The following is a 19,724-nucleotide window of genomic DNA, read 5'->3' on the forward strand; positions in this document are numbered from 1 at the left end:
TGCTTTAAAAAAGCAGTTTGATAGTGCAAAAACATATTTTGAACCCCAAAAGACTTTTTAAAATAATGACTTCAATCATTCACTTGGCAAAATCTGCTACTGGTTAAAAGCGCAAGCAATGGACCTAGTTGGTTTTGCTCAGTGGATAGAGTGTCAGTGCAAACTAAGGGATCCTAGGTTTGATTCTGGTCACGGCACATGTTTCTATCTCTCTCTCTCCCTCTCCCTCTCCCTTCCTCACTGAAATCAATAAAAATATATATTTTTTTTGTTTAAAAAGGGGGCAAGCAATTATCTTTCAAAAATAAAAAATGTGTTCTAGTAATTCTCAGAGGTAACTACCCTCTCCTACTTATTTTTCAAAATACTACATTTAAAAGGCAGAATCCTAGTCTGGGGCTAAAGCACTTGGGTGCTTATCTTTTGGAATCTCAATGCCTAGAACACCTTTTGTGATAGCTCTTCAGACTTCTTTAAAAATCAAAGGATTGGTGTACTCTCCCCAAGCCCTTCCTTGTTTCACTGTCCTTAGTTTTAATAAACATACTCTCAAAAAAAAAAAAAAATATATATATATAAAAATAAAACCAGCCCTAGCCAGGTTGGCTCAGTAGGCAGAGCATCAGCTTGCAAACTGAAAGGTCCCAGGTTCAATTCTGATCAAGGGCACATGCCTGGGTTTTGGGCTTCATTCCAATAGGAGGTGTGCAGACGGCAGCCAATGAATGATTCTCTCTCATCATTGATGTTTCTCTCTTTCCCCGTCCCTTCCTCTTTAAAAAAAAAAAAAAAATATATATATATACATATACACACACATATATATATTTTATTGGTTTTTTACAGAGAGGAAGGGAGAGGGATAGAGAATCAGAAACATCGATCAGCTGCCTCCTGCACACTCCCCACTGGGGATGTGCTCGCAACCAAGGTACATGCCCTTGACCGGAATCAAACCTGGGACCCTTCAGTCTGCAGGCTTACGCTCTATCCACTGAGCCAAACCAGTTAGGGCCCAAGAGATATATTAATAGATAAAAATAAAATAAAAAGGATCAAACTTACCTCCTGCCAGTGAACACTGAGTATCATACTGCCACCCTGATGTCTGCGTTGAGTCTGTTCCATTCGAAGTAGTGGAAGAAAGGGCAGATGCTGCTGATTCCTTTGGCTCTGGGCGAGGTGGAGTTGGAGGTGGAGCAGAAGCTCCTGTAGAAGCAGCAGGCTGAGGAGCTGTTATTGCATCAATCTCCTTTAGAAAGAAAATAGTAACAAATGCATTAATCACATCAAAACCAGAAAATGACTATCACCCTTAAAAAAAATCCTACATGCTCAGTTCTTAGCTTCTCAAATCAAAATCCTCATATTCTAATTAAACAATTTCTCCAAACCTTCCTATTATCCTTTTTTTTTTTTTTTTTTTTTACAACCTTAACAAAAAGATAATACGAAGAGCCCCAGTTTGGCTCAGTGAATAGAGCATCGGCCTGTGGACAGAGGGTCTTGGGTTTGATTCCAGTCAAGGGCATGTACCTAGGTTGTGGTTCCTCCCTGGTCCAGGCCCTGGTAGGGGCACCGCAGGAGGCAACCAATTGATGTGTTTCTCTCACATCGATGTTTCTCTCTCTTTCCCTCTTTCTTACCCTCTCTCTAAAAATCAATGGAAAAATACCCTCAGGTGAAAATAAAAAAAATAAAAAAATAAGATAATATGAAGAGAAACGGGGAGGGACTAAGGAAGACAGAATAGGGGAGAAGAAAGAGGGAGAGACAGATTGACAAGTATGCTAACCAGAGAGTTCTAAGTCCCCAAAGTGGTTCCAATAAGTTAAAAACCCAAACAAAAGCACCACTAACCGCTAGGAAGTTGGCCAATGTACTATCAATATCAGTTGACTGATTTCCATTCGCTTCTTTAGATTGTGCTGGTTTTTCCAAAACATCATTCTCTTCATCATCACTATCAGCATATGCACCAAGTAAGCATAAACCTCCTAGAAACAAAGAGGTAAAGAACTTTAGTAATAACAATGCTAATATGTCCTAGGTAGCATCCAAGGAAATATATGGTTCTTCAACTAAACATTTAATTTACATTTAGTTTACTTACAGATTAGAACAAACCTTAAAATAAACCAACAATGAACTACCTGAGAGGCAGAAATTACATTATGCATTTAGAGCTAAGAAAATCAATCTGCACAGCTACTTGACACTCTACTCAAAATACACGCTCAAGCATTCAACTTTATACTCTGTCAAAATAGCATATTGTATATCCTGACTTTAATATTTGTTGATTTATGTATCCACCTCAAACAAGTAAACCAATTAGGATTTAGTAGATGAAACAGAGATTTTCAAAACTAAAAACGAAGTTCTTTTCCAATTATTTTTCTCTCAAACAAAACAGATTTCAAAACGCTAGGCCCAAAACAAAAAACTAACAACAACACTAGCACCAATGATCAATGTCTCCCTCAAACTCAAGTCCAGGTACGGCCCCTGAAATGCTGCTATGCTATTTCCTTTGTATCACCTGTGTTCACAAACTAAGTGAACACATACAGGGGTGGGCAAAAGTAGGTAAGACTCTGTGCCCAAGTGAGCTTGAGTATAACAACTACACTACAGAATGTGTAAATAATTAAGGCCGGGTAATTTGTACACTTATAAGATTTCTTTGTCATAATTTCATACAAGAAGAGTTCATATTCAATGCTTTAATCACATAAATCTTGTTTTAGTACATAGGTAAGTTCTTACACTATACATTAATTTCCAAAATACTACTTTAAACTGATTAGAATGTGAAGGAGACATTTGACAGTGTTACCAAATACTTCATTTTTCATGGTTTTGGGGTATACCAGTCAATTTTCCTAACAAGAGTATGGAATAGCCTTGTAAGGGTACAGCTACAGAAGTAGACATTTCTGTATGGACAAATTCTGCCCGTTAGCACTCAGCGCTGATGGTTTTTTGAGGGAAGGAGGAAGATGGAAAATTTGTATTTTTACATAAAAACACTTCTTAGTTTAGAAACAATCATAGATCTAATCACCCAGGTCACTGTCTTTAAAGCTTCTTACACTCTTTGATAAAAGGTTCCAAACCAGGTGAGTTGTGTGGAATTTTAATTACGAAATTCCCCAAGCTTGGAATGAATGGGTCTCACAGGCAATAGGTTTCACTTATTTATTCCCTTTTTCTTCACCTAAGAACATTCCATAGCACATACATCAAACCTTTTCTAAGCTCCTAATAATATAATTACTATTAAATAGCAAAGTAAATTATTAAACTTGTATTTGGGGGAAGAGGCATACTTAATATTGTTAGAGACACCATACATTAAATTGATTCAATATATTTTAAGAACAATCTGGTAACATGTTCCAAGAGCTACTACAAGTTTCTTTTAGTTATTCTAATCTTTGAGGATATAACCCCAAGAAAGAATTAAAAAAAAATTTTTGCACAACATTTTCTAACAGCCTTACTTAAATAACTAAAAGCTGTGAACAACTCAAATGCTCTCAAATAGGGGACTAGCAAATCAAACTACAGCACAGTACCAGATGCAGTATTGTTTTATGATTAATCAGATCACTACAGTATTACATGGAACAGTGCTATGGGGACAAAAAGTAATGTTAACAGAATAAAAACAAGATAAAAGCAAATAATGAAATGTATGTAAATTCTAATTACATTTCTGAAAATTTAATCCATACATTGATAAGAACAGGAATAAGTTTAGAACACAAAAAATGTTCACAATATTCTGCAAAATTATTAATCTTAGAAAAATAAGGCTCACAGAACCGTATCTCTCTGAGTACATATACTCTGTCAAAATAGCATATAGTGTATCACAGAACCATGTCCTAGACTACTACTGGGATGTTGTTGCTTCTGGAAACTAGAGGAAGCAAGGCTATTCTTTGGAGCCATAGTCCTTAGCAGCATTTTTTTGAGAAGAATATTAACTCCTCAAATTTCAATATGCGTACCTTTAATGTATGGTGCCACACAATTTGCAAATCAACTAACTATATCTGGCTGTAATTTCTTAGATTATATTTTTTACTTTCCTGATAAGCTTCAAACAGTAACTGCATTATACTTTGAGTAACTATTATAATTTCCTCATAACATTGCTGAATAGTTGTTTTTAACCCTTTTAGTCACAGAAACTATTAATAATCAAGATGATAAAAACTATATACCACCTCCCAGAAACACACATTTGAGTGTGCAATTTCAGGGGGTCCAGAGACCTCTGACACTCATTTTGTGGTTGTTGCTAATCCTCACCTGAGAATATTTTACCCACTGCTTCTTCAGAGAAGGGGGGGAGAGAGAGAAACACTGGTATGAGAGAGACACCTTGACTGGTTGCCTCTGCATGACCCCAGACAGGGATGCGGGGAACGAGCCTGAAACCAAGGTATGAGTATGTGCCCTTGACCAGAATCGAATCCAGCACCCTTCAATCCTCGGGCGACACTATCCATTGAGCCAAACCGGCTAGGGGGCTTTCTTTGTTTTTTGTTGGACAAACTTTTTCCTATGCATTATACCAACTGGTAGGTTAAGAACTTTAAAAACTGAATGAACTGATATATTATTACCTTGTACGATGATGCTGGACAAAATGAAAACATTTCTGTTCATAAGGCATATAAAGGCCTGAAGTGCTGACATAGCAATTAAGGAAATTTCTCCTAGAAACACTGAAATTCTATCTTACATGATTCTTAGACTCAAATGAAATAATATGTGTACTTTACAAATACAAAATGGTATTTTCTAGTTTGGAAATTTCTCTCAGAACCAAGTTTTAGCTTTTCTAACCCACACTGGGTTTTCTTTTTTTTTTAAGTGACAAATGGGAGGAGGAGGGAACAAGCATCTATTATTTCAGGATTTCAGGTGTCATATAGTACAAAAAGTACACCACCCTTAAAAGAATAAAATTACCAATTAATAGAATATTTAGTATCAAAACTATTTTAATCTTTCAATCTATTTATATATAAAACTAACATTTTTTGATACTTCCCTGTCAAAACTTTATATAAACTTTTCAATGTAATCATCAAAATAACATTGAGCTTAAGATCCACTCTACAGGTGAATGAGATCCTGATTTCTCAGAGTGAATGCTGAAGTGAAGATCTGAACTCAAATTTGTCTACAAAACCACTGCTGCAAATATTCCTTAATGCAATTTCAGCTCCACAAACATTTGGTAGGTACTAATCAAAGCAATGTGTTAGAAAAGAAACAGAAATCGATGGTGTTCCCTAAAGCCAGGTGGGGAAGCCAGAAAACTCATTACAAAATGGCATTAGAAGAAAAAGTAGTGTATTTTGGGTACAGATTAAACAACAACAAATTTTACATTGGTTGCAGTGTACATATACTAACAAGCTCTCACAAATAGATTTAAAATTCCCATTTTTGGGGGGAGAAATATAAATTAGCCAACACTGAAGCTGTCAACAAAACACTCAATAAACAAACCCAATTTGATCCTTATGAAATATATTATGGAAAAGATGTAAAAAAAAAAAATCTATACCTGTTGCTTTCACGGCGGTCAGTCTGGTGGTCATGACTGGTTTTGGAGGATTCTGAACTCTGGGAACCTCCACCACCACTTCCTGTTCATCTGGATTTGGAAAATGAACAAAAGAGAGCTGCAGTCATTCGATGGACCAGAGAAAACACTACAGGTGACAAAACCAATCTCTGACTTGACCTTTCAAGTCCAGATTCCATCTTTTTAAAAACAGTGTACAATCCATCACTGACCCAAATAATTCGGGAGATAATAAACAAGCACAGCTAGAATCTTCTGTCTCGTGACTTTAACATTAGGAACCTGAACATTATTAAAAAAAATCAAATTACATCTGAAATAAACTCTCTTTCTCTCTAAATGTGCTCTAGGCTACTACAAAGCCTTTACAACAAGCACAGCCATAGCGTTTGCTTTCGCACAAGCTACCCAGCGTGTTGGGTTTTTTTTTTTAAACATCTGAAACGATCGTAGCTTCTCCGGGGTTTGGTCCCTGGATTAGAGCTATCGAATTACTCTTGTTTTAAATAAAAAAATGATTTAAAAAAACAAAAACTACAGTTTGCATTCCATGTTATGTTGTAGTAGTTTCAGGTGTACAGCGTAGCGGTCAGACAAGCACCAGTCCCGGGAGAAACACACAAACGCTTGGGCTACCCAAAAGTCTCACTTCAGAAATTTTGGGGTGGGGATACCTGCCAATTTGGGGGTTCCCGAAGCTGTGGCTGACATAATGAAAAGGGCTCGCTCACTTCTAAAGAGTCTCGGTTTCCACAAAAGCGAAAGGAAACGCAGATGACGTGCAGAAAAGGCCAGGTCCCCAGTCACCCAGCCTCGGACGCGGAAACTCATACTCTCACGTCCAGCCCGCGAGGAATCCCACACACAGGGCGGACGTTGGCGCTCCAGGCCGCCGCGCCGCCCTCTGCAGCAGAGATGGCGCCTCTGGGATCCCCGCGCGCGGCTCTGCGTCCCTCCGGTCGTCTTGGGGCCCACAGCCGCCCTCCCCGCAGGCCCCACGCGCAGGCCTCGGATGCGGACGCCGCCCTCCCGGTTGGTTGTCCTCCTAGGGTCCTGCCCGAGGGACTAGGCCGCAAGCCCGGAACTCGAGTTTCGGATGCCCCTCCTAGGGGCCGGGGCCCCTCGCGCACCCTTACCTTCTGAAGGCGAGTCTTCCGGGGCCGCGGCGGCAGTCACCGCGGTCGTCGTTGTCGTCGGCGCCGCCGGGGCTGGCTGGCTAGGCGTCGCCGCCGTCGAGTCCGGCTCGGTGTCGGGTTCGGGCTCCGGGTCCCGGCCCGGCGTGCTGCTCCGGGGACCCGGCGGAGAGAGCTGCAGGATAGGCCTTCGGCCGGGTACCACCCGGGACTTCTTCCCCATCGCGAGCCCGAGCGCGAGGTGCGAGCGTCGGGAAGCCGAGAAGGGCGGTGCTCGGCGCGGCGCTGCGTCATCAATATTCATACCTCGCGACACCGCCTCTTGCGAGGATCCGCTTTTAACGGCGGAGCGCGCGTTGCGCAAGCGCCTTGAGCCCAGTACAGTCTTCGGGCTCCTCCCCCCAGGGGGGAGGGCGGGCTTTATTCACAGAGCTAGGCTATTGGCTATTTTGGCCTATTGAAGGGGCCTATAGCCAATGGAAAAAGGAAAAACGAGTGCGCGTCAAGCCAATTGTACGGAAGGGCCTGAGTTTAGAATGATTTCCCCCGCACCTCCGGCTCCACCCATGCGTCTTTTGCGGAGTCTTTTCTTTACCCGCTTGTCTTCCATGTTGTGCCTGTTTTCTGCCTACCGTTCCTTATCACTTGTCCTTTAGGAAGGTGGGCTGCTTTCCAGGTCTTTCCCCCCAAGTTTCTGATTATTGTGGCTTACTTTGTGTATAGCATTTAACAGTAAATAGAGTATTGGGTCTTTCATGCTTTTGTAAATTTTTTCTTAGGGCATAACGATGATGTAGTGTTGCTTATCAGTTGGGGGGGAAAATCACTAGAAATTACACTACACACGAGGTAAAAGCCAGCTGTTGCGGTGAGATACAGGAGCTTCCCAATCTGGCCCACTGGTAGCCTTAACCTGCTTGATGTATCTTCCTTTGCACTCTCCTTTTCTAACCCCAGCCCCCCCCCCCGCCCCCCCTTTTCTGGAGCCAGCCACTAGGAACATCACCTGTCTCACCTTAAGTCCTTCACATTATCTGGAATAACTACTGCATCACATGGCGAATTTTTTTTAATACCTCAAGACCCGTGCAGGCATTACCTCTCTGAACCTTCTATCTCAATGTTGAGCTCCTCCCCAGCACTTGGCGTTTATTTATACTGTTGGTACTCATTTACCCCTTCTAAATTGAGCTTAAGAAATCCAGTGGGATATATTTTTATACCCCTGGCTGCTCAGTTCTTACCAAGCATACTAATAATACCTAACATTTATCGAACACTTTACTATATGTCAGGTACATAGTAGAATTAAATTAAATTAAATTGCATTTAATTCTCAAAACCGTGTGGGGTAGAGATCATTATGCCCTACTTATGGATGAACCCTCATATTGGTTGTTGAGGTCCCTGTAAAAGCTGGCCAGTGTCTTATGAACGGTCACCATGGCAACCACTACTTTGATAAGCAATACAAAGGATAGGTTTCTTCAACAGTGCTGATCTCAAGCTTCTTATCCTCTAGAAATGGCAACAACTAGGCTTGATATTTTTCAGACTGTGGGTTATGATCCATTAGTCACTCATGAAAACAGTAAGAGGATACATCTCTTGTGAAACCTTTGTTTTCTTGCTGTAGTTGGAAGCCACAGGTTTATAATGCTGGGAGGACAAGGGCTCTCTCCCCCAGTCCGGAATTGCATTAAACACTTCATATTTATCATGACAAAAGTTACAATAAAAAAGAACCAAATACCACAATTATCTACCAATAACAATACCACAGGGAAACTTGTTATTTAAAATATATAATGTAAATATGGTGTTGATATTATAAAAAAGGCTTATGAAAAACTCAAGGAAGGTCAAAAGGTATATAAGCAAATATATACAGATGGTTTCCTTAAAAGATAATTTTAATATACAGAATAAAATGCAAGATCTTATTTTTCACTTTCCCCAAATTCGTGGGCATGAATGCTTTTGAATCTGACCAGGAACATTTATATTTTGGCCCAATACATTAGACTAACTGTATGATCAAGTCCGGCTTGATTATTATAAATCACAGAAGTTAACAGAATTTACTTTGAAAATTTATTACTTTTATAGAGGATGGATTTCTAATTTTTTCTTAGCTAAGAGTTGATTCAACTTTAGCCTGAGAACCAGATTCAAAGTAAGATATCTTCTTTGACAGCTGGTCTTTGTTTAGGCTTAATCTAGGCAAGTTATTTAATACTTTATTGAAGATCATACAAAAATTCCACAATAAATAATGAAAAGAGTATGTAAAATCATAGCCTCTGTTTGCAATACAGAAAATACATGTCAGTTCTGGACCAAAATAATCATTGAAATACAAAAAGTGAGAGGGAAGAATGAAAGGATTTGCAGTGACTGCTTTTGGTGGTCAGCTACAACAAACCAACAACCATCACCCATTTGGAAAGTGAAGGTGGGTTTAATTTGCAGATAAAGAATGTCTCCGGTAGTTTAAAAAAATATAAACTCTAAAAAAGCTTGTGAATCATATACAAAAGCAGCTGTTCGAGACCCAAGATGAAACCGGAAATTGTATGTTAGCACCGCCAGCAAGCGCAGGTCCTGTGACTCCTCTGTCCAACTCTCTTACGCAGAATGCAGACTTGAATGTTGTACACATCATTTACAGGTATAAAAATTAGCCTGGAGTACAGGGTTCCTGTAGGGTAAACTCTTAAGCCCTAAGAGGCACCAAGCGGTTACAAAGGCTAGGCGACCATCTGGATCACAAGTTCCGACGATATAATAAATCCCGTGTTGCCTTATCAACTTTTTGTTGGTAGTCCTCCAATTTGTCAAGTATTTTCTGCGACAGCTATTGGAGAAAAGGAGGAAATCATTACAAAATATGTCAAGGACTGCAAAAGACTGAGGCTTTCATTTTGACTTCACCAAGCAGATTCCCGTAATGAAGATGTTAGCCGCTCTGCTTCATTGAATCACTATCCAGTATATGAGTCTGCTTTGGGACTCTACTGATAAAACTGGATTTCTTTTATACTAGTATATATAATACTCCAATCCTGTTTGCCTAATGATTTTCAAATTATGCAAATCACACCAAGATCTTCAATAAAAGCATTGCCAGCTCTCTTCCCAGAACCAGAGAGACCACATCTGATTTAACTAGTCATTTTTTTAGACTAGAGGCCCAGTGCACGAAATTCATGCACTGGGGGGTGGGGGTGAGTTTGTTGTCCCTCAGTCTGGCCTGCACCCTCTCACAGTCCGGGAGCCCTTGGGGGGATGTCTGACTGCTAGCTTAGGCCCATTCCCTTTGGGCCTCTGGAAAGTGGGCCTAAGCTGGCAGTCAGACATCCTGAGTGCTGCTGCCACTGCTGCGCTCGCCAGCTGTGAGCCTAGCTCAGGGCTTCTGGCTGAGTGGTGCTCCCCCTGTGGGAGTGCACTGACCACCAGGGGGCAGCTCCTGTGTTGAGCATCTGCCCCCTGGTGATCAGTGCGTGTCATGACAACCGGTCGTTCTGCTGTTTGGTCAATTTGCATATTACCTTTTAGTATATAGGATTGAGGCAGCATGTTAGGGGAATACATGGTGCTGCCCTTTCCTTAACTCCTTGAGAACTGGAGATCCAGCTGTCAGATGTAACAGCTAGTGCAGGGGCATAGAGAGGAAAGGACTGACTCACTGCAATGTTGTGACTGTTGGCACTATTCTCTCCCAATACTTGGAGAAGCTGATCAATGGAAGAGTATGGGAGCCACACCATTGGAGCCGTTGCAGACAGTGGAAACTGAAAGAAAAAATATTTATAATTTAAAGAAAACCAAAAAGTAGACCATTTCTTCTGGTAGTTACTTTCATAGGCTTAGTAACATAAAATGTTTTACTTTTTTTTCCCTTCACAGTAAGAAATCGCATGAGTGCGCGCATGCCCACATGCGTGCGCGCGCGCGCACACACACACACAATTGGAACCCCACCTACCCCCTTCCTCTTTCCAATTGGAGAACTTGTGCTTTTCTCAAATATGAAATCAAATATATTTTTAAATTCATGTCATCTCTTATTTTAAAGGAGCCCTCAGGCTCCTTAGTTTATCCCATTAAGAATAAACATACTCAACAAAACCTCTCTAAAATATCAAGGAATGATACTATTTTCAGTCTGAAATTTAGATTCCAGTTATTTGGGAAAAAAAGGTTTGGAAAGAAAAGTTTAACTTTGAACGTTCTGAATACTTTCCTGAGAGGTTGGGAGCTTGGCTCTGCTGTTAACTAGACTTGGATTTTAAATGTGGCTCTATTTAACATCTGTGTGAACTTTTGCAACTTCAAGTTAACACCTGAGCCTGTTTCCTTATGGGTTAAAAAAAGGGGATTAAAACAATCCCTTATAGGCTACTGTAAAGATTGAGAAAACACTGGTAGAGATTCAGCATAGTCTTCACACACAAAATGCCATTTTGTTCTTATTGACCTCCCTCTTCCAAGTACTAACTAAAGCCACACTCCTTTGATGGAGAAAAATGAAAGTATTCCCATTTTATAAATAGTTAACAGAAGATTCTTAAGAGTGCCAGTCCCTAATCTTGGAGAAAACTAGTTGTAAAAATTACTAACAATTAAGGTTAAATCTACTACCCTATAGTCTAATTGTTTCAGCTCCTGATTTTACTTAGTGTGCTAACAGAATGAAATGAAGTGTTATGTATACACTAGAGGCCCGGTGCACAAAATTCATGCACTGGCGGGAGTGGAGGTCCCCTCAGACCAGCCTGTGCCCTCTCGCAGTCCAGGACCCCTTGGGGGATGTCTGCCTGTCAGCTTAGGCCCAGTTCCCTGCAGCCCTAAGCTGGCAGGTGAACATCCCCCAAGGGGTCCTTAACGCTACCGCAGAGGCGAGAGAGGCTCCTGCTACCGCTGCTGCGCTCGTCAGCCATGAGACCGGCTTCTGGCTGAGTGGCACTCCCTCTGTGGGAGTGCACTGACCATTGGGGAAGCTCCTGCATTGAGCATCTGCCCCCTGGTGGTCAGTGGGTGTTATAGCGACCAGTTATTTCGCCATTTGGTTTAGTTGCATATTAGCCTTTTATTAGATAGGAAGCCTACCTCAATTCCAAAGTACTGGTGTCCTTTTCCCAGAACAGCATCCACATATTCTGAAACCAAATCCACAGCTTCTTCCAAAAGGTCATAATTTAAGTACAGACGGAGCAACTCAGCAGCATCAACCTTCTGTAAAGAGTCAGCGATTAAAAACATCTGCTTGTTTCTATCTTACTTAGGCAATGATCAAAGGATGTTGTGTCTAATTCTCTTCCACTGATAGTTCTCAATAAGAATAAAAGAGCACCTTGGTTTACTTATCTTGGTTTATTTATCTTGGGATAAGGTTTGGATTCCCAACAGCCCAGTTACCCTTTGGCACCTAATGAGGTCCTATCCATTAAGTGGCCTTCCTCTCCTGATTTGTGATGTAAGACACATTTTGATTCTTTTCTACTTGTTTCCACAGTGGTAAACCTTCTCAGCAATGCTGAGTACTAAAGACAATATATTTACATCAATTCCCAGAAATAAACAAATGACAAATGCAAAAGAAGTTAAAAGAATCATCAATTTTAAAAGCCTGAATTAAATTCATATTTAACTTAGGGTGTGAGAAAAGTGAATACAGCCTCAGTTTGGAAGGGCTCCATTCACATTAATTAGGCTTTCTGTATCCTGATTGGATCACAACCAACCTTTACCATCTTAGCTGCCTTCTCTACTTTCTAACTTAAAAAAATGACTTTCTGGACGTTAAGCTTTACATTCCCTCCTTCTCTATTCTTCCAAGGCATTTCAGATCTAGTACTTCTCATACTTAAGAGTGCATTAAATTAAATTAGGAGCTTGTTAAAATATAGATCCTGCTTCCTAACTCCAGGAAAGTTGATTTTGTAAGTCTGGAATGGGATGGGGCCCAGGAATATATATTTTGAAGAAGCCCACTATCCAAATAATTCTGAAACAGGCTGCCCAAAAATCCAACTTTGACAAAAATGAAAGACTGCTGTAGTAATTTGAAAACTACTCCACCCACTCCTGTTAATTTTTTGAGTAGTGAATAGTAAATACTGTGTCATGCATATACTCACTGTGCTAAATATACTAGTACATTCATTGTTCAGTGAGCACATAAGCAAGCATTAACTTAATCACTAACCTGCAGAACTTTAATCACTCAGTACTTCATGTGGAATAGAAATTAAAACTGTTTTGTTTTTAGCTAAGATTGAGAAGCTGCCCAAAGTATATAAGTCAGTATATTTCCATAAATTATTACTCTTTATATTTTTTTTACTCATCTCAGAAGTTATTCAGAATCTTAAAGATCAGCTTCTTACTCTCTACAAGTGAAGATACCACTTACCTTGTAACTGTTTATAAGCCAATTAGGCAGAGGCACTCCATGAGACAAAAGCTTGTTGATTACACAGTGGTGGTATAAGTTATTTTGGACTTTGTACCTTTCCAGGTATGTTGATAACAGTCGCCATGCTTCATCTGTAGCACTTGATAAAAGAAAGACTAATGAGTTCCAGATTCTTTACAGATATTTATAGTACCATGTATTTACAAGGAAAAAAATCTTTGGCTTTGTCTGGTTTGGCTCAGTGGATAGAGCGGCGGCCTGCGGACTGAAGGGTCCCAGGTTTGATTCTGGTCAAGGGCACATGCCTGGGTTGTGGGCTTAGTCCAATATGCAGAAGGCAGCCAATCAATGATTCCCTCTCATCAATGATGTTTCTATCTCTCTCTCTTCCTCTCTAAAATCAATTAAAAAAAAATTGTTGGAAGCTCACAACTGAATTAATAATATAGCTAAATGACACTTAACATTAGGGTCAATGTGACTTTGGGGTAGTACTAGAAACTAGATGACTTAAAGTCTTATATTTCCTCTCCCACTAACCACATATTTACTGGACTATACAATTCACTTAATTTCTTCCAAATTTCTAAAATAAGAAAAATGGCTTAGATTACTGTTTTCAAACCTGATCAAGCACTACAATCATGTACAGGCCGCGAGTTTGACATGCTTGATGTACAAGTTCTGATTTAGAAGGCTAGGGTGTTATCTCATAATCTGTATTTTACTTTTTTTTAAGAGAGAGAGGATGGGAGAGAAAGAGAAATATCGATTGGCTGCTTCCTGTATGCACCCCGACCAGGGATCAAATCTGCAACCTGGGTCTGTGCCCCAACCGGGAATCGAACTAGCTGGCAACCTTTCTGTGCATGGGACAATGCTCAACTAACTGAGCCACAATGACCAGGTCTCGTAATCTATATTTTAATAGTGATTCTGGTGTGCTAATTTAGGGGTTAAGAGACTTCCAAACTGTAAAATGCTACAACTCTAAAGTGCTATGCTACATGATACAGACTGTAAATGCATTTCAAGGAAGGAAAGTTTTGAGAATTAGAGTTGTCAGAGAAGCACTCTGAGAAACGGAGATAGTCAGGCAGACACTAATTGGCTGTCCTAGGGAAGTACCTGGAGGGTGAGCCATCGCAGGGTCGGAGGAATACTAGGGCTGTACCTGGACTCCTTTGTGGTGATGACTGAAGAGAGCTGATTGGCTGCTAGCCAGGCCCAGGCTTCTGCTTGTGCTGCCTCTCCTCCAAACTGCAATTTGATGCATCTGCAATGAAAATGGTTCCACACACAATAAACCAATTTGCTGAAAAGCACCACCTTACTTTGTTACTAAAACTAGAGATAAGACGACAATTTTAGCTCTCGTCTATTCTGAATTCACTACTGGGGTACTGGCTCTTCCTCCTCATAGCCAAAAAACTGAATGACCCACAAGGCCATTAATAAATGTTAAGAGATTATTTACTTTCAAGAGAAAATTGATGTTGAAAAATTCTGGAAGTTGGTATTTCCAATTCACAAAGTACTTGACCAATATGTAGGTATAAGGTAACTTCAGGAAGGAGTACTTTTTAAGAATGCTTCCAGGGCAGGGACCAGATGTCCTAAAGGACTGAAAAGAGCATACATTGGCTAAAATAGACACAACCAGTCTTTTTTTTTTTTTTTTTTTTTTGGTGCCCTTCACTGGAATCGAACCCAGGACCCTTCAGTCCGCAGGCCAATGCTCTATCCACTGAGCCAAACCAGCCAGGGTGACACCACTATTCTTAATCCAGGTTATCTACTGTCCTGTAGGAATGAGGTCCAGGAATGTCAGATCTTCTCAAGAGAAGTTATAAATTAATTAATTTAAAAAAATCACAATTGTCTAAAAGAAATTAAACAACCTTTGTGTGAACTAAACAAAAACAGTGGGTTATAGGAAACTGGCTTGTGTGACCCCTGCTTCACACTAAGCAACAGCACTTTTGCATTAGGAAAATTAAAACTATGAAAAGACAGTGTCATACATACTTGAAAGCAAGGCCCTCAAAGACTGGCGTTAAGGGAAGCTTAAATGTCTGACACAGTGATATGGCAGTGTCGAAAAGGCCAGCTTGAACCAAGAGAGTGACCATCTCCTCTGCTGATGAGCTTCCTATGGAAATGGAAAAGCACCACTCAATGCAACCAGAGGTATATGCAAATGAGCCCCCAAACTGTTGACAAGTATCCAGAATAACAACGAAAAGCTTTATAGCCATCTAGTATGCCAAGTCCACTAGCTGGCCCTCAAATGTGCTGTTGGTACCGACAGACGAATGCATCCCTACCCGCAACAGCAACTGCTGACGGCTCATGCTGAGCCAGCGCGAGGCGCACTCGAGCCAAGGAGCACTCTTTCTCCAGGTCTTCCAGGTCCAGGATGTCAATCTGCCGATTCGCTATCAGCCAAAGACAAACAATTTCAATTCTCAAAGTACAAAGGAAGTGCCTATGAGACTAACCCAACCTGTCAATTTCCACTAAATTTAATTTCCAAAGGGAGAAAATGGGAGGCTCCATAAAGGCTAACTTAAAAAATAAAGCAATAGCTGAGTCAAATCAAAGCAGTACTGCAGTGAGGAGGTGTTTACAAGGTATTCTACATATAATTTCATTTAAACCTTATAACTGTAAAATACTATCTCTATCAGTAAGAAAGGAACATGCCCAAAATGAGAGGCAGAATTGAAACCAGGTGTCCCACTCTAGAGCCCAGGCTTCTGAGCAAGGTATCATGCCTCCATGGTAGTATAAAGAAGCCTGATAAAATAAAAGCTTGCTATGAAGCTGATTTAAATACAACAAGCAACAAAACATACTTTCAAAGCATTTTCATGTCTCATACAGCCATACCAAGTTTTGAAAGGGCCACCAACCAACTTTTAGCAGATTAAAATAACATGATGTTTTTCTCTCTGTTTCTCCCTCTCCATTCCAATCTAAAAATCAATGGAAAAATATCCTCAGGTGAGGATTAACGACAAAAATATAAAATAACAAAAATACAATAAAAAGGAACTCTACTATATAACTACTAGACATATGTAATATATAGTATATTACGATATAACTACATATACTGCAGTAGAAGTATATTAAAACATATATAAATCTAAATATTACTACTATAACACAACAATATAATTAATTACTGTCCAGCAAAGTATCAGTGAGACCCCTGACTCACTCGGGGCAGCAGTGCACTCTCCATCATGATTCCTCTTAGGGGATGCACCAGGGCGATCATACTGAAAAGACAAATTTATTTAACTGAAAAATTACTATTTTAATTTGAATCCAGAACTTTCCTGCTTAAATTCTCTCAACATAAATTATTCAACTAGCACAGCTTCTCTTATAAAGGTACTATAACTATCAGACAAATGTGGTGTTTGCCAGGTTGGCTTACTTAGCTCTAACATGTTATTGGATTTGGACTTGTTACAAGGACATGGATTTGATTTCCGTATAAGCCACTTGACTTTCCATGGTTGCAGTTATATTCTCCATGGAGAACTCTGGGAAGCAACCTACTAAATGCAGGAACTATACAATAGAAGTAGCTGGGCATATATGACATCAGCATGACAGAAAAAAGTCAAAGTATACATCGACATCCTTTAAAACAGTAATTGTAGATGGAATGAATAAAAACAAATGAAATATTTATTGGGCACTTTTTGCAGGCCAGGCACTGTCACAGTTCTAATGCCCTAACAATTCTATAATGTAGACATAAACATCATTATCGCTTCTGCACTGGTCGGGGGCATGGCCTGCGGGGATCAGCCTTCTGTGGGAGCACCGCTCATCCCGGTCAGCCAAGTGGCACTCCCACTGTGGGAGCGCACTGACTACCAGGGGGCAGCTCCTGCACTGAACGTCTGCCCATGGTGGTCAGTGCACGTCATAGCGACTGGTCGACCGGTCGTTCTGGTAGTTCCACCGTTAGGTAACTGGGCTTTTATATATATATAGATTTTAAGCAAGAGGATAAGTGGACAGCATAAGATTAATTTGCTTTTAGTTAGTCAGGTCTAACTCCAAAAGTGCTTTGTAATACTTCTTCCTACAGTGATTCTGAACTTGGGAACTGAAGGTATAGTAATATATAACAACTGAATTGCTGCAAAAATAAATTAAGTTCACAAATATCCCAGAAGAAATTTTAAATGAGGTCAGAGTTCTAAAAGGACCAGATAAGTGAAAATGAATTCCAGGATGAAAAGTTTTCATACCACTGCACCAGAAGCTGGTTGCACAATCCATGCGTATTCTGGACGAATAAGTCGTAAACAATTAATTGCAGCCAAATAACAGTTGCCTTGCTTCTCAAGTCCCCGGAGAGTTCGAACCTCTCTGCCAAGACGCATTCCATACTCAAACATCACTGTGCCAGCTATGAGACAATAATAAATTAGACATTAGAATTTCAAAAGTATCTCTTTAGAGATAGAGAGAATTTGCTTTACTTATCAAATATTAAAATTTAAAACAAAATTGAGTTTAACCTAAAACAGTATGGCAGTTCCTAAAAAAATTACCTTATGATCCAGCAATTCCACTTTTGGATATATACTCCCCCAAAATGAAAGTAGGGTCTTGCCCTAACCGGTTTGGCTCAGTGGATAGAGCGTCGGCCTGTGGACTCAACGGTCCCAGGCTCGATTCTGGTCAAGGGCATGTACCTTGGCTGCGGGCACATCCCCAGTAGGGGGCATGCAGGAGGCAGCTGATCAATGTTTCTGTCTCATCGATGTTTCTAACTCTCTATCCCTCTCCCTTCCTCTCTGTAAAAAATCAATAAAATATATTTAAAAAAAAGAAAGTAGGGTCTTGGGAGAGATATTGTACACCCTTATTCATAGCAGCAGTATGCACAACAGACAAAGATGGAAGCAATCAAAGTGTCCACTGAGGAATAAATAAAATGTGATACATGCATATAATGGAATATTATTCAATCTTAAAGAAGGATGAATCTGACATGCTACCACATGGATGAAACTTGAAGACATTATATACACTAAGTGAAATAAGCCTGTCACAAAAAGAAAAATACTGTATGAGCCCTGCCAGTGTTGCTCAGTGGTCAAGCATCAACCTATGAACCAGGAGATCATGGTTTGATTCCTGGTCAGGGGTACATGCCTGGGTTGTGGGTTTGATCCCCAGTGTGGGGTGTACAGAAGGAAGCTGATAAATGATTCTCTCTCTCTGAAATCAATTAAAAAATATTTTAAAAAATAATGTATGATTCCAGCGGCAAATTTACAGACACAGAAAGTAGAATAGTCGTAGTTACCAAGGGGAAGAGGACAACGGGGAGTTGTTTAATGGATAGAAAGTTTCAGTTTTGGAAGATGAAATAAGTTTGGGGGATTGGTTGCACAACAATGTGAATGTATGTAACACTACTGAGCTGTACACTTTAAATTGGTAAATGGTATTTTTACACAATAAAAAATTATTCATGCTAATTAACTCTTATTTAGAAAAGTAGCATGTTAGTTATTTCAAGTAATAAATTACAACTTATGTTTTAACACGATTAAAAAATCAATGGGAAATTGTTTAATGAGTATAGAGTTTCTATTTTGCAAGATGAAGAGTTTTGGAGATTGGTTAAAAATAAATAGCTCTCATAAGTATATATAGAAGGTTATAGAAGGTGAAGCTAATTTTGCCCTTAAACATAATATTTGTCCTTAAACATAATAATTTTGTCCTTAAACATGTGAATCTACTTAACACCACTGAATTTTATGTTACGTGTACATACCACAATTACCACCCCACACTCCCATCATGTAAAATGTTTTTTACTTTTAGATACTACATTCCCAGACAAGACAGAAGACTAGCTTAGAGAGCAAGTCTCAGCCAAACTGTCACCTCTCTCAACCCAGGATTCTGATATCAAGTAATGTTTGGATGGTCTGTTTAAGACATACTTATTTTTTAAATAATACTTTACAAGGTTGAAGAAGATATTGACTATTTTCCTGAGAGCATGCAATTCCAGAAACCAAATAGCATTCAGTTTTTGAATGAAACTATTTTTCTTTCCAACAAATATTTTTGAGTGCCTGCAATATGTGAGACATTTTGTAAGAACAACAGATGTTCAGGTCTTGCTCCAGAAAGACACGAACATTTTTCCAGTTAAACTGGTCTTAATCAGATTGATGTAAGGGATGTTGCTATAGTGAAAGCAAACAATGGGAGATCTTTAACCATTATTTCCCTTTCTGTATGATTCAAGAAAATAAATATGCAAACATGTTTTGGCATTAGGAATATTAAGAACATGTTTACAAATTACTTCCATTCATTCTTTCCAATGAAAATCAGCAAAAAAATCTAATGAAAAATTCTGAGTGAAAATGGTATAAAAATGTGGGATGTCCAAAAGGGGAGCCATAATGCTTATCTCATTTTAGCTGTCCCGGTAAAGACTTCATCAATCATCATACAAACATAAATTAAGATGTATTCTACAACAACGACTGGCCTA

General features: G+C 39.7%; 2 protein-coding genes across 2 annotated transcripts in view; both read right to left on the reverse strand.

Annotated features, from left to right (window-relative positions):
• FNBP4 (formin binding protein 4) overlaps positions 1-7,021 on the reverse strand; it is a 37,119-nt gene extending 30,098 nt beyond the window's left edge. The window contains exons 1-4 of the mRNA XM_070428011.1: positions 6,751-7,021; positions 5,594-5,683; positions 1,861-1,997; positions 1,066-1,252 (exon numbers count right to left, since the gene is read on the reverse strand). Coding sequence (XP_070284112.1) covers positions 1,066-1,252; positions 1,861-1,997; positions 5,594-5,683; positions 6,751-6,970 — 634 coding nt within the window. The 5' untranslated portion in view covers positions 6,971-7,021. The remainder of the gene's footprint in view (positions 1-1,065; positions 1,253-1,860; positions 1,998-5,593; positions 5,684-6,750) is intronic.
• Positions 7,022-8,642: 1,621 nt separating this feature from the next.
• The window catches only part of NUP160 (nucleoporin 160), a 37,139-nt gene continuing 26,057 nt past the window's right edge, over positions 8,643-19,724 (reverse strand). Inside the window, exons 28-36 of the mRNA XM_070428012.1 lie at positions 17,446-17,606; positions 16,395-16,455; positions 15,496-15,606; positions 15,197-15,320; positions 14,343-14,444; positions 13,166-13,307; positions 11,860-11,985; positions 10,437-10,541; positions 8,643-9,604 (exon numbers count right to left, since the gene is read on the reverse strand). Of these exons, the coding sequence (XP_070284113.1) occupies positions 9,515-9,604; positions 10,437-10,541; positions 11,860-11,985; positions 13,166-13,307; positions 14,343-14,444; positions 15,197-15,320; positions 15,496-15,606; positions 16,395-16,455; positions 17,446-17,606 (1,022 nt within the window). The 3' untranslated portion in view covers positions 8,643-9,514. The remainder of the gene's footprint in view (positions 9,605-10,436; positions 10,542-11,859; positions 11,986-13,165; positions 13,308-14,342; positions 14,445-15,196; positions 15,321-15,495; positions 15,607-16,394; positions 16,456-17,445; positions 17,607-19,724) is intronic.

This window comes from Myotis yumanensis, unplaced genomic scaffold (assembly GCF_028538775.1).
Source record: "Myotis yumanensis isolate MYYU_CA2020_CCGP unplaced genomic scaffold, mMyoYum1.0.hap1 SCAF_10, whole genome shotgun sequence".
NCBI lineage: Eukaryota > Metazoa > Chordata > Mammalia > Chiroptera > Vespertilionidae > Myotis > Myotis yumanensis.